The following is a 13,869-nucleotide window of genomic DNA, read 5'->3' as shown; positions in this document are numbered from 1 at the left end:
CGCGACGTTTGGCCCCACGTGCTGTTAGCGTTTTGAAGATAAATCATCATCAGGCACCTCGTCATCATCATCAGGCCCATCATCAGGAACAACATCATCCTCTTAGGTTTTGTCGGTAAAGTCACGTAGAAAAAACCTAAGAGTATGAATCCTTGCAGTCACGAAAGCTTCAAATCTAGAATTAGCAACATCATCATCAGGAACATCAGCATCAGGAACAACATCATCATCAGACACACCATCATCATCAGGAACAACATCATCATCAGACACACCATCGTCAGACACATCATCATCATCAGGAACATCATCCGGCACATCATCAGACGCATCATCAGACATCAGCATCATCAGGCACATCATAATCACATACAGCATCATCAGGAATATCATTATCAGGCACATCATCATCACTAGGAACATAATCATCATCGTCAGGAACAATTAAAACAGTTCTTGAAAAATATTCTAGCACGTGGAGCCAAGCATGGGACATCGCGCCAAACAATGGCATGGCACGACCTGGAAACAAAGAAACGGCGGAGAGCCGTTCAACACGACGGGGGAAGCCCACGCTGCAGGAGTCAGCTTGCATGATCTCTGTGGCCGCCCCGTGACAAAGTGAGTCGCGTGCAGTGCCAGATTATCCTCGTAGCACAAGTAGCTACTACACATGTAGTAGCTACGGGCCCCGCACTTTCAAGGGCCCCGCGCAAAATGCTTTCAAGCTATCAATTCCGGTTCAGTGATTCAGCACTTGCTCTATTATTATTATCTATATTCTGCTCTATTGCTATAGTACTATCTTAATTTTGGAGCTTTCGTGACTGCAGGAATTATTCTTTGGTTCTTTCGGTAAAGTCACGTATAAAGATAAAATAATAAATTAAATGAAAATGATTTTCATTTATTTATTATTTTATCTTTATACGTGACTTTACCGAAAGAACCAAAGAATACTATAGTACTATACTGCCTTCAACTTTTATGAACGACTGGGTGTTTAAGGTTAGCGATTTGTCGTATTATCTGTCTGTATAGCAAATAAAAAAAAACAATTACTTTACTATGCAATTTTTTTTTAAATGTGTTCTCTTTTTTATTTATTTATGGCCCCTGTATAACATATGCTACAGGCCCCACACTAGCTTAATCCGGCACTGGTCGCGCGCCCTCTCTTGCTACGGGCTACGCTATCGCTGGAGTGGCCGAGTGGGAATTCCGTCATCCCATCGCGTGCACCACGCCGTTGGGTGCGTCCAGCACGTCCGCCGTATCGACGCCTCGGTAAAAATACTCCATGTTGTAAAAGTTGTCGCACTGGTGTTGCTCGCGCGTCGTCGCGGGAGGCGGGGCAGCCACGTTCGAGTAGAGGGGCCGGCAGACGTCCCCCTCGGCGTCGCCGGCGTCGGATGCCGACGCCGGCCTGGGTTTGTCGCTGGCAGAGTCGTCCTCCTCGCCCGTCTCGCCGCGCTTGAGCCTCCCGCTCCACGGGAGGGCACTAGCCAACACCACCGGCGCCAGCCTCTTCCTGCAGCGATGATGGTGGGGAGCGAGGAACAACGAGAGCAAAGCCACACATGTTGATCATCATCACTTAATATTTGAAACAATTTTTTTTTTATGTTTTAAATTTTGCCAAGTAAGGCTCCACTTGAGCTAAGTAGTTCGTTTTCAGAAGCGACCTGGCCACACATTTTAGCTCCACGAAGTGGCTTATCACGTGGAAATGTATAACGGCCGAAGGAAAACCAGAGGGCTCAGAAAAAAAATATTGTGACCACGGGGAGAGAGACATGCAAACTCCAAATATACAGCAGGCATCAGGGTCAAGATCAAACCCACGACCTCCTGCATACCAGGCGAGGTAGTTAACATCTCTCGTGAACGACTGCCCAATCAGATTATTCAATGGCGATCTGAAACAACTCCACGTGGCTTCTCCTGAAGCACTCAAATGGATCTCCAATCTCGACATCAATTTAAAATCCGTTGCAATCCCTAAAAATGCCATACCAAAGAAGAAGCCATCATCTCGCCACCGTATCCCCACCTTCCCCACGTGGTGCCACCTCGAGGCAGTCTATCCAAGGGGAACCCCGCCACCCCACCCGTTGGCAGGTGTCCCCACGTGGCACAACGTGCACGCATCGGCAGCCCTCAAGTGGGCGTTACTCTGCCAGTTGGAGGCGATGTTGCCGCGTGACTTCCCAACTGGCGTTGAAGAAGTCGTGGATCTTGGTTCCTGTGTTCGGCTCTCGGGGTGGAAGTGGGGTCCACTGCGGAACTCTATAAAAAATGCCTTTCAGTCCGTGCAGTGAGCCGTTTTAGAGGTCGCCACGTCTGCGTGACTGGCGTTGCGTTTCACCTCGAGGTAGTTTACCATTGCCGTCCGCTTTGATGGCCACTGGCTTCGTGTTGCCGCTGCAGCCATGACAGCTGTCGGCAGCTGTCATGGCTGCCCCTGATTGGCAATTGCCAGTCTTCAATAACCACGTTTAATTACGTTTTCACAATGTGTAATTGGGAGGAGTGGTGGTCCAGTAGTTAGCGCATTATTCTGTGAAGCCCGTGACCTGAATTCCACTCCCAGCCAGAAGTAGCATCAGTGGCGAGTCATATCTGAACCCCACCACCCCCCATCCTCTCCTCTGTCAACTTGCACTGACCAGTGTGGTGAAGTATGGTCAAAGAACGTTCATGACAAACGCATCTTGGGAAGGCCTTAAGCAAGCATTAAAATGTTCTTAGATTTGAACATGAACAGAGAATTAACCGCACACATGGCAGGGGGGAAGGGAGTTCCAGACTGTGGGAACAGCATGGAAGAGTAAGCGACCTCCCACTGAGCGAAGGTTGAACGGGAGGCTTCCACAGAAGGCCTCGGTTGTGCGAGTGGAAAATTCTTGGAGGGAAATTTAGTGGAGGGAGTGGAGCGCGGGGCGGTAGGGGAGCGCGTGGCGGGGAGCAGAGTGAGATGAGAGGGGAGTAGGCAAGGGGCGTTCCCACAGAGGATCTTGAAGACGGTGAGTGTGATCTTGAAATCGATCTGGCATCGGATTGGAAGCCATTGGAGGGATTAGAATGTTGGGTGCGGGGGGGGGGGCGATGCGGTCTCCTCTACAGGTGCGGGCGATGAAGCGACATTGCCACTGGGAGCTCAGTAGGGGGGCTTGCGAGGGGGGGGGGGGCGGTAGCAGAGCGGCCGTTGCGGGGGCGAAGGGGGGGGGGGGACAGACCTGGTGTAGATGACGGCGACGATGAAGACGACGGTCGTGAGGAAGAACACGGTGGTACAACCGATGGCTATGTGCATCTTCTTCTTCCCGTTGGCGAAGGCCCCGGTGTTTGGCATGGCATCCGGGGGGACTAGACGTCGTCGCGAGAGATGGTGGGGGGGGGAGCACGAATCGTCACGCGAACTATTATTACAATACTCCACAAGCGCTTTGTCAATCCACTGCAGGGTGACAGCCTTCCCCACGTCATATCAGTTACGGCATTTTTGACAATACTTCACCACGCCGGTCAATGTGGGTTGTGGTGAAGGTGGGTTGTACATGACTGGTTCGGATAACACTTGCCACCGATGTTAACGTGGCCACCTGGGGAGCTGTAAATGTCACCTTTGAAAATGTCTTTGTCGGGTTTCATAGTCCAGTGCGCTAACCGCTGTGCCACCACTCCCACACGCACTTTCAGCAAATGGGCAAAACAATTTGAATCCTCCTGAAAAAGTCCCGAGACTCACTGAATCTCTCCGAGATAATGAAGAAACTTCTGTCGAACATGCCCTACAGAGAGATCTTGTCGTATTTGTAACTCGACGTGTGTCGAACTGTTAATTTCAGTAGCGCTCGCCGTGCACTCGTTGGGTTGGCCAAACCAGACTCGTATTTCTTGTTTTCCTAATATTACAGCAAAGATAGTTGTTTCACAACGATTGTAAACACGGACTCACACACGGAGGCAGCTGTAACCGACCGTGCGTTGAGTGACTATAATGTTTATGAATATTTCACAACAATGATCCGCTTGTGAGTGTACTGTGTATGAGTATATTCAATGGCGGAGCCAGGATTTTCAGGTAGGGGGGGCAACCCCTCCAGCAATGAAAAATGATAGAGGAGTTGTTAGAAAGTAAGGACTTGTCCATTGGTTTTTATTCGACGCGTGTCCGGCGATGGCGCAGCCATCGATCGAGGGTCGAATTCGAACCGCGTCGTGTGATCGGCATCGCGCTCGCTGAAGGCGTTGATGCCTTCAGGGAAGTCGTGGACTGTATACGCAACTGCGCACAATTCTGAGTCACTTATAACTGCTTTGCCGTTACTTATCGCCAATTATGGACTCAGACTATTGTCCTGTTATCTCATAGAGTCCCTGGCACATACTAATATGCTACACAGTGGCAGTGGGGGTCGCAAAATGCCGATGTATTACTAATAAACCCCGATGATCCAATCGAAATTATGGATTTCGATCGGATCATTAGGGGGGGAACGTGCCACCACCCCTCACTGGCTCCGCCAGTGAATATACTGTGTGAAAGTACCGCTTGAGATTGTGTATATTGTATTGTGTGTGAGTGTCCAGTGTGTGAGGGAGAAAGTAATAGTAGTATTTGCATTGTCTTGTGTTTTGTAAGGTGCTTTTAGATGTTTTCATCAAACAACATGACAGAAATGTGTTAAAGCCACCCAGCAATTGTGCTTAATACCAAAATACCCATCATTGTCTGAAGACGTGCATTGTGGTCCTTTCGTTAAAAATGACCACAGTGCAATTCTTCAGGAAATGCAGATGGATTTTGCGTCAGTGCAGAGGCCTTGCACTTTTTGTCTACGTTGTCTCTGTTGTTATTTGAAACCTGTGGTTTTCCAGCCAGTGCTGTTATTACTTCTAGATTTGAAGCTTTCGTGACTGCAAGGATTCATATTCTTAGGTTTTTTCGGTAAAGTCACGTAGGTAAACATTTTTTTAATTAATAAAAGTAAAATAAAACAAAATAAAAAATAAAAAATCACGACGTTTCGGAAGCAAGACGGAGGCTTGTGTTGCTTCCGAAACGTCGTGATTTTTTATTTTTTATTTTGTTTTATTTTACTTTGATTAATTTAATTTTTTTTACCTACGTGCTGTTATTACGTTGTGATGGGGGGGGGTCATCTCGTTATTTACAGGTGGAATTTCTTTAAAGCATCTGACGAGCACGAATCCTCACTGTTACGCGACAAAGCTCCCGGCTTGTAAATGAACGCTTGTGATCTGGTTTTACCTTCTCGGCTGAAAGTGTACCACTCTTCATCAGTAAACGGCGTCGTCGTTTGCGTCTGCTTTAGAGAAAACATATTTGCGAGCGCATTAGTGTTGTGGTTATTATGAATGTAATAATATTTTCAATTCATTTTCCAATCAGGTTCAATCAATCTTGAAAAAGGTAGACGTTCTCCAACAGGCACGGATCAGCATTCATTTCCATTGGCACCCCTGAGGTGGTTGGTGGTAGTGGAAATTCCACGTTTATATGGCAAGGATATAGTCTTATCACATAGTTGCCCACCCTATTGAATTTAGTGGTAGGCTTCCAATTTTTTTTACCATTTTACCACTGGCAGAGTTTCAAGGCAGCAATGCTGTCAATTCATTTTCTCAAAACTTTAGCAAGTGAAATGGTTAACTTTCAAATTTGGTATGTGGTAACAAGGGCCTAAAAACTTATCAGCCTATCGCTTAAATTGGCCCTGTTAGAAAACCCATGGAGTTTGTGTTAAATCGGTGGCCTCACCTTGAATTGGAGATCAAGATCGTTCGACATGAGCAAATCTACAAATGCACACAAGCAAGACAGTTAGATATATATATACCCACGGCCTTTTTGAAGAGTCACCGTGCAGCATTGCACATGATCACCAATCTACTGAAGCCATCCACTGGCTCGCTCGCCAAAGTCCACATCAGCACTGAACAGTTCGGCAAATCGAGCGCGCCAAACGGCCCGGCGAGGCGACGGCTACCTTTGTCGGCGTCGATCCGCACCTCGGGGCTCCACTCACTCCACAACCTCTTCGTGTACTTGTCGGAGGCACGCACTCGTACCACGTAGGCCTTGCTGGGCATCACGTCCGTGACGTTCATCTCCGTGGCGTCCAGAGGGGGGCCCTGCATGGCACGCCACGCACGATGACACGGCGATCCGCGAATTACGAGTGCCTCCTTCGTCTGCCACCAAAACATTATTTTGTTACTCGATATTTTCCTCAATCGCTCGGTGGAGCAGAGTAGCAATAATAATTTGCACATATTGGGCGCTTTTCACAAGGCCTCAAGGCGCCATGCATGAAAAAAAACAATAAAGAAGGAACAGGGTGGCAAGATTAAAGCTGGAGAGGAAGAGGGCGAATGAGAACGAGGGCTCCACGGTGGCGAGAAGTTAACTACCTCGTCTGGTATACAGGAGGTCGTGGGTTTGCCTCTACCCTGATGCCTGTTCTATATTTGGAGCTTGGGGTGCCGTTCTCCCCGTGGTCGCATAGATTTTTTTCTCCAGGTCCTCCGGTTTTTCCCTCCACACTTCGAATCAACATCACGCGTTCAGAGTATTTAGCTGCGATACATTTCCAAACAAGAAGCCACTCCATCATGTTGTGGCCAGGTCACCTCTGATAAAGAGCCATATAGCTCAGTCGGCCTGACCTGGTAAATTTTAAAAAAAGTTGTTTAGTTTAGAATGATCTGGAATTGCAAACTCATTTTCAGAAGTGCCCTAAAAACTAGGAAAATACGTAATCTGATTTTTTTGCTTTAATCAAAAACTCTGGAAAATTTACAAATTGCACCCTCGTTTATCGATGTTAAAAAGCTACCACGCTAACCTTGCTATGCAATATATTTCTTACGCGGAGATAAATTGCTTCGAGAAAATCGTCGTTAGCATTTGCCAACCACCCGTGGTACACGGTCAGACATTATCGGGGGCGACTTGCTCAGGCGCCAGGGTTGGCAATGTTTCTGGTTATTCAGCGGTGGGAAAGTTTTTCTTTTAGGAAGCCAAAAAAAGAGGAATTTGCCGTTTTAATTGTCGACGTTGACCGTTTGCCTGCCCTGAAGTTGCCTGGCCCCGGTGGTTCGCGCCACTTGCTCGAGACACCGTAGCTCCACCGTGGCCGCAGCTTTTTGTCCTGTGTGCGAAGATTTAGTTTTTTTCCGTTTTCCGCCCCACGGTGGCGACAACCAATGAAAACCAACCCGTGGGGAAAGAACGCTCGGAGCTCATTGGCAGGGAAAGGCTGCAAAAGTGGGGCTCGAGATAAGTAAGGGTCGAGGCGATAGCCACGGACGATAAGTTGTTCGACAAGCTCGCCAAACGATCGCAGATATCTCGTCGGAGGAAACACAACTGAGAAATGTGGCGCAGTGTGTATGCCACGGAGGGCAGTCATTTGAAGGTGGAGCAAGATGAAAAGGATGAAATAAAGAGGTGGGGCCAAGGGCCGGTGGTCGAGACGTTCATTTGTGGAAATGGAACCACGAATATTAATAGCTCACGTGCTGGAGCTGGATAACAACAAAAAAGATAACCCTACGTCTTTTAAAGCAATTGTTTGTTTTACTCATTCTTCAGTTTTACCTTTTTAAACAATTGCGTTTTAGCGTGTGTTAAACCACTCTGAGATCCTCTGGCGTGAAGGACGAGTGATCAAAAACGAATCATCGTCATGATTGTGAGACCATGAGAGACGTATGTTTGTACGTATGTTGAGCTTCTGTCACAATGTACGTAGCCAACCATGCTAATCAGAGGTCCGGGAAATCGGATGTGCAACGGTGACAACTGGGGAGGCATTCATCTCGGCAGTGAAATGGCTACGGTTGATGATGATGATCTGTAGATCACATACGTTTCTGTAGCAGTGTTTGTGGTGTGTGATATTCGTAGCTGGTGACGGTGTATCTCTCTGCGACTCCGCGCTGTGGTCCCCGGCACGATGGCTGCAACTGGAAGAGGCGGGGAGGCTGAGTGGGTACAACATCCCCCCGTGGCCATCTCTGAAGATCCGCTGCTGCGTCAGAGGTTTTAGTGGTTGGCTGTGTCACAAGTCGAGTCGCAAGTCATCAAATTCATGACTCGAGTCTGACTCGAGTCCAAGTCACATGACTCGAGTCCACATCTCAGAGGTGGGACAAAGTCATTGTTATGCAAGTCCAAGTCGAGTCGCAAGTCATCAAATTCATGACTCGAGTCTGACTCGAGTCCAAGTCACATGACTCGAGTCCACATCTCAGAGGTGGGACAAAGTCATTGTTATGCAAGTCCAAGTCGAGTCGCAAGTCATCAAATTCATGACTCGAGTCTGACTCGAGTCCAAGTCACATGACTCGAGTCCACATCTCAGAGGTGGGACAAAGTCATTGTTATGCAAGTCCAAGTCGAGTCGCAAGTCATCAAATTCATGACTCGAGTCTGACTCGAGTCCAAGTCACATGACTCGAGTCCACATCTCAGAGGTGGGACAAAGTCATTGTTATGCAAGTCCAAGTCGAGTCGCAAGTCATCAAATTCATGACTCGAGTCTGACTCGAGTCCAAGTCACATGACTCGAGTCCACATCTCAGAGGTGGGACAAAGTCATTGTTATGCAAGTCCAAGTCGAGTCGCAAGTCATCAAATTCATGACTCGAGTCTGACTCGAGTCCAAGTCACATGACTCGAGTCCACATCTCAGAGGTGGGACAAAGTCATTGTTATGCAAGTCCAAGTCGAGTCGCAAGTCATCAAATTCATGACTCGAGTCTGACTCGAGTCCAAGTCACATGACTCGAGTCCACATCTCAGAGGTGGGACAAAGTCATTGTTATGCAAGTCCAAGTCGAGTCGCAAGTCATCAAATTCATGACTCGAGTCTGACTCGAGTCCAAGTCACATGACTCGAGTCCACATCTCAGAGGTGGGACAAAGTCATTGTTATGCAAGTCCAAGTCGAGTCGCAAGTCATCAAATTCATGACTCGAGTCTGACTCGAGTCCAAGTCACATGACTCGAGTCCACATCTCAGAGGTGGGACAAAGTCATTGTTATGCAAGTCCAAGTCGAGTCGCAAGTCATCAAATTCATGACTCGAGTCTGACTCGAGTCCAAGTCACATGACTCGAGTCCACATCTCAGAGGTGGGACAAAGTCATTGTTATGCAAGTCCAAGTCGAGTCGCAAGTCATCAAATTCATGAATCGAGTCTGACTCGAGTCCAAGTCACATGACTCGAGTCCACACCTCTGCAAAGCTGTGTTTAATTTGCAATAAATGAGGGCGCAATTCGGACGTTTTCGAGAGTTTCCGATTTTAACACAAAAAAACCATTACGTATTTTTGTAGTTTCAGGTAAATTTCGGAAATGTGTTCACATTTCCGGATTATTTTAAACTGAACCAATTATTTTAATTTTACCAGGTAAGGCCCCACTGAGCTGTATAGCTCTTTTTCAGAAGCGACCTGGCCACAAATGATAGCTGTACGAAGTTTTCACGTGTAAATTAATAGCAGCCAAATACTCTAAACGCACGTTGTTGATTCTAAATGTGGAGGGAGAAACCGGAGGACCCGGAGAAGAATCCACACTACCAATGGGAGAACATGCAAATTCCAAATATACAGGTATCTGGATTCATATCAAACCCACGACCTCCTTTATACCAGTGGGTGTTCGTATTACTGATGCTTGTGCAAGGGAGACAAACAGTCTGTAAAAACTAAACGGGGGATCTTTTTCTTTGGTGCTGATGTTAGCGGTGGCAAAGATTTTGGCAATTGTGTTTTTCACGTGGCGTTGATGACTTCATGATTGCCGTTGACATCAGCGATGACGACGTTGTTTTCGTCGTCGTCGTCGTGAATTACCTCGTTGCACACCCGGGACATGGCCGTCTTGTAGCATACTTGGAACCAGAGCGGGAAGGCGTCGGCCTCCTCGACCCACGTCTTCGGGTAGCTCCAGCTCACGTGCAGCGCATTGCCGGTCCAGCGCAGGCCGACATCACCGGGGGGATCCGGCTTCACTGAGACCGGTTCCACCATTGCCACCCACCAACCAGCCAACCACCCGCCACGTGCATGACAACAACAAATAAACAACATCATCAGTTTAACACTAAGTAGGCTTTTTCGCGACCAATATCATCCATAATGTAGTTTTTTTTGTTAGATCACGTAAATGTATAAATGTGTCGTTAAACCCGCCACCACCCGACACAGACAATTAGTAAGGTTTGTCACGTAAACAGAACGTGACAATTCGTTACAGCACACCGGTGTGTTGGAGAGCCAAGCCACAACATTTACAATCTGAATACGACATTTCGCCAGTAATTACAACTAGCTTTACCAGGCGACAGCCCGATTTGTGGAGAAGTCCACCTGTTTCGTTCCTTAAATAGAGGCATTGTTCTGCTCCACGGCAGATATGGGGGTGTGTTTATACAGGAACTTCCTGATATGATGGTGTTGAGTTTGGTCACGTGACCAGGAAGTTACGAGTTAAGGGTCTCGAAGCCACGAGGCAAGGCAGGGGTGTCAGCCATTACAAAGAGTACAAAATAAAGGGACAATTAGTTAGTTATGGGACTTTAAGAAGCATTGTCTCTAAGTTAATGTTCTTATAATACTGGGAATGCTGTTATAATGTTAGGATTTCCGTTATAATGCTGTAAATGCCATTGTAATGTTGTTAAATGCTTATGATAAATATGAGGCCTAGTTAACAACGTAGCCTGCCACTTGCATTATTGTGAATGTTATTTATAGCTGGATAAGTCAAGCCAGACTTGTGCCCATGTAACTTTAATGTGTTCTTGAGAGCAAGGATGAAGAAGTATCTCATCAACAGTTAAGTGTTATGTGCAGCGCTGTACATTTGGGCTGCAGTATGGTGATTACACAACATGACCTTATTGAACACAGTAGCTTATTCTCTTGTTGTATAGCTATTCAGTGCTAATCTAGGTGCCTGGTCCATCCAGGACCTATTATTGAGATTCATGTTATCTAACACAATGTTATGATGCTGCAGTTTTCATTAATTGTATTGATATTGCAAGTATTAACAAATGCTGTATTTTGTGCTGTGTTTTTCCATCAGTTTTACTTCGTTCTAATAATGAAATACGTTGGAGTCGGATGTTCACCCTGGCTCTGAAGGTTTATTGAATGCGAGGTTAACTATTTGGATAGTGGCGCAACGCAGCGCACAGCGACGCCGAGACAGGCATAGATGTGATGACATCACTTTTGCGCTCTTCTTACGGGAAGTGGCCGGCAGCTTGGTGCAGTGGGAACACCTGTGTGTGCGTGTGTGTTGAACTTCTTTCGCACCGGACGTAGCCAACCGTGCGTATCAGAGATGCGTGGGGAATGGGGTGGTGCGGTGAGTGAGTGCAGTGAGCACGGACCACTCACAGATTGTTTTGTGGAAGAAGCTGAAGGAATTGCTGTAGTTGCAGCCCAGCGGGTTGATGGCCGTCACCGTAACGACGTACTTGCCGTACGCCATTAATGTTCCCGCCAAGTGGCACGTGTTTGGGGGCAAGTCCGCGCCATGCCAACACTCCACGCGCGTCTTCCTGCAAACCACGCACCACGTTACGGGCGGGGGGGAGGGGGACAACAGTCCGTTCGTTTGACGAAGGAAATCGTCGACGGAAAATGTTCGTCGACAAAGCTATGTTGTCTCGGTCAATAGTGACGACGAGTGATGAATGAGACAATCTGTAGCGAGACAATATGACTGCTCAAGGCAAGGTGTCATCTTTACCCCCCCAGCCCACCGTGATACTGTGGTGCGGGCACTGCCCCATCAAAGATTAGAGCAACTGGCCGCCACTGCTTGCTTCATGTTGACTAATTTGTCCAGAGCCCTGCCCGCCTTGTCCTTTCTAGAGCGCTCCAGGCGCCACGAGCGCCTATGGAGGTTGTACGTATGTAGTTGAACTTCTTTCGCACCGTACGTAGCCAACCATGCTAATCGGAGGTGCGGGCGAAGGACAAAAAACTAGACACAAAAACGAGTTGTAAGGAAAATGCGTTTTGAATCTTGATGATATCAAAGTGCATAGCCCGAGTGGCTTCATAATATCGGAAGGAAGAGCATTCCAGACGGCCGCAGAAGCGCGCCGCACAATGCGGTGACCGTCCTTGTTCGATGACCGGCCAAAAAAGCCGCTGCTGCTGCGAGGATGACCAAAGGTCGGTGGCGGGGTCGGGGTCTAAGTGGCGGTGGGTTGCGTAGGTGCTGTGTGAGCGGCATGAAGCCTCACGCGAACGTCGTGTTGACCCTGAAGTGTGTGGGCAGGTCGGCGTGCCGTCCCGGTACCCAGGTGCACACGATCAAGTGGGGGTTGTTGCTGTGGCAGGAGACCGTCGGCTTCTCGGGGAGGTCTGCCCACACAGACATACCGTGGTAGGTTTTTTTTTCAATGTAATTTTAACTCCAGAGCACGAGTGAGCAATGTGTGCCCCCCATCTATCGAGGGGTGTGCGGCGGGGTGGGGGGCGTAATGGCGCAGTGTTAATGTCCCTGGGTCGATGGGCCTCTGCGTAAGTCTACGGGTCTCCGTGTACGTCAATAGTTCTCCGTACGAAACAATACACTTCAATTTTGATCTGTATCGTGTCTAAAGCCAACCAAATTTCAAGATGCTTTACACAAGCGGTGGGGTGTATTTATTGAACAGAGAGAACGAGGCAGCCATAAGAGAGAGGGAAGGTTTTGAGCCTGGAGCCAAATAGATGCAGGGAGTCCACATTTCTAGACCTTGGGCGCAGCAGAAGAGATTGAGCGACCTCCCACTGGTTTGGTAGGCGTGGGTCCTCATCGTCAGGAATGAATTCGGGCCCCATGTCCAATTTCCTCCCCTCACTTCGTAGCCCGGTGCCCAGGCCCCTCTGTTCCGTGAGCCCCGGTGCAGTTGCACCGCCTGCACACTCCATGGCTATGCCACTGCCCTTCACTGAGCAAAGTAGGCGGTCGCTTGCTGGTGCTCACCAGTGTTCAATTGCGTTACATTTTATTTTAGTCACAGTCCTAGACTAGTCGATGACATCGTGTGGAACTTTAAGTCTGTTCGAACGATATGTGTGCTGTGTGAAGGTGCACATTTTTCCCGACTCTCGACATTATCAGATCAGCTAATCAGTGAACTCATGAAACATTTTCATGTACAATTACATACTTTGTACAGCCAGTTGCCATCGTGGTCCTTCTCGGTGCACGTATGTCTATAATACATCTCCTGTGTTAGGAGCTGGTCACCCCACCCTTGAGCGAGCCGCTCTTGCCTGAGCACGATCTGCTATGAGTCTTTGGATGCTTTCAGATCAGGCCGTGTAGAGCGTACACCTCCATCACACTGCTCAAGTGCATCTGGGGTCACGGACCAGCAACCTTTGAACCCTACTCTCAATTGCTGCAAGAGACAAAGCTCAACTTCATGCCTTGTAGGACTGAGTCTTTGAGCTGCAGTGACACCAATGATTGTGGCGATTAGATGTACCAATGTCTGGTACGGCTATTGCTCACAATTGCACCCATTAAATAATGAGTCTACATCTTTATTCAGGCTCGATAATGTCATCGTCTCGTAGGTCCCACTTTGAGGTTTGGTGGGTAGTTGTAAATCATTGTCAACTCAAAGTGATCATTAGGGCTTCATCTGTCGTGGAATAATTTCTGGGACTCCCCTCCCAACTCCACCCCCGCCACCCCCCAGCTTGCCCTGACGCCGAGTGTAGGTGGGGGATTTATTTTCAGGAGCTCAGCCCTGGACAGCTCGAGGTAAAAAAAAAATTCAACTTTTATAATTATTCACACCACGCAAACA

General features: G+C 48.0%; 2 protein-coding genes across 6 annotated transcripts in view; one reads left to right on the top strand and one right to left on the bottom strand.

Moving 5' to 3' along the window:
* Positions 1-13,869, top strand: part of GCNT4 (glucosaminyl (N-acetyl) transferase 4) — a 47,196-nt gene that overhangs the window by 33,083 nt on the left and 244 nt on the right. For all 5 annotated transcript variants that reach the window (XM_078874421.1, XM_078874422.1, XM_078874424.1 and 2 more), the window contains one exon: positions 12,331-12,449. In XM_078874421.1, the coding sequence (XP_078730547.1) occupies positions 12,331-12,449 (119 nt within the window). The remainder of the gene's footprint in view (positions 1-12,330; positions 12,450-13,869) is intronic.
* Positions 937-12,279, bottom strand: LOC144945852 (uncharacterized). Its single transcript, XM_078874426.1, has 7 exons — positions 11,450-12,279; positions 9,896-10,053; positions 6,018-6,162; positions 5,789-5,826; positions 5,279-5,336; positions 3,240-3,369; positions 937-1,531 (listed from the first exon to the last, which is right to left on the bottom strand). The coding sequence occupies exons 1-7, from the start codon at positions 11,541-11,543 to the stop codon at positions 1,225-1,227; spliced, it is 930 nt and encodes a 309-aa protein (XP_078730552.1). The 5' UTR covers positions 11,544-12,279; the 3' UTR covers positions 937-1,224.

Source organism: Lampetra fluviatilis, chromosome 39, assembly GCF_964198595.1.
Source record: "Lampetra fluviatilis chromosome 39, kcLamFluv1.1, whole genome shotgun sequence".
NCBI classification, from domain to species: Eukaryota; Metazoa; Chordata; class Hyperoartia; order Petromyzontiformes; family Petromyzontidae; genus Lampetra; species Lampetra fluviatilis.
Note: the sequence above shows the minus strand (reverse complement) of the source record. Positions and strands in the feature narration are given on the sequence as shown.

What these genes read in the sequence shown, in the direction of transcription:
- LOC144945852 (XM_078874426.1), bottom strand. Translation starts at nt 11,543, where the DNA reads ATGGCGTACGGCAAGTACGTCGTTACGGTGACGGCCATCAACCCGCTG. An exon ending in GCGGATCGACGCCGACAAAG is followed by an intron (nt 5,827 to 6,017) that starts GTAGCCGTCGCC and finishes GTGCATTTGTAG; the next exon opens with ATTTGCTCATGTCGAACGAT. An exon ending in ATCTTGATCTCCAATTCAAG is followed by an intron (nt 5,337 to 5,788) that starts GTGAGGCCACCG and finishes TTTTCTCTAAAG; the next exon opens with CAGACGCAAACGACGACGCC.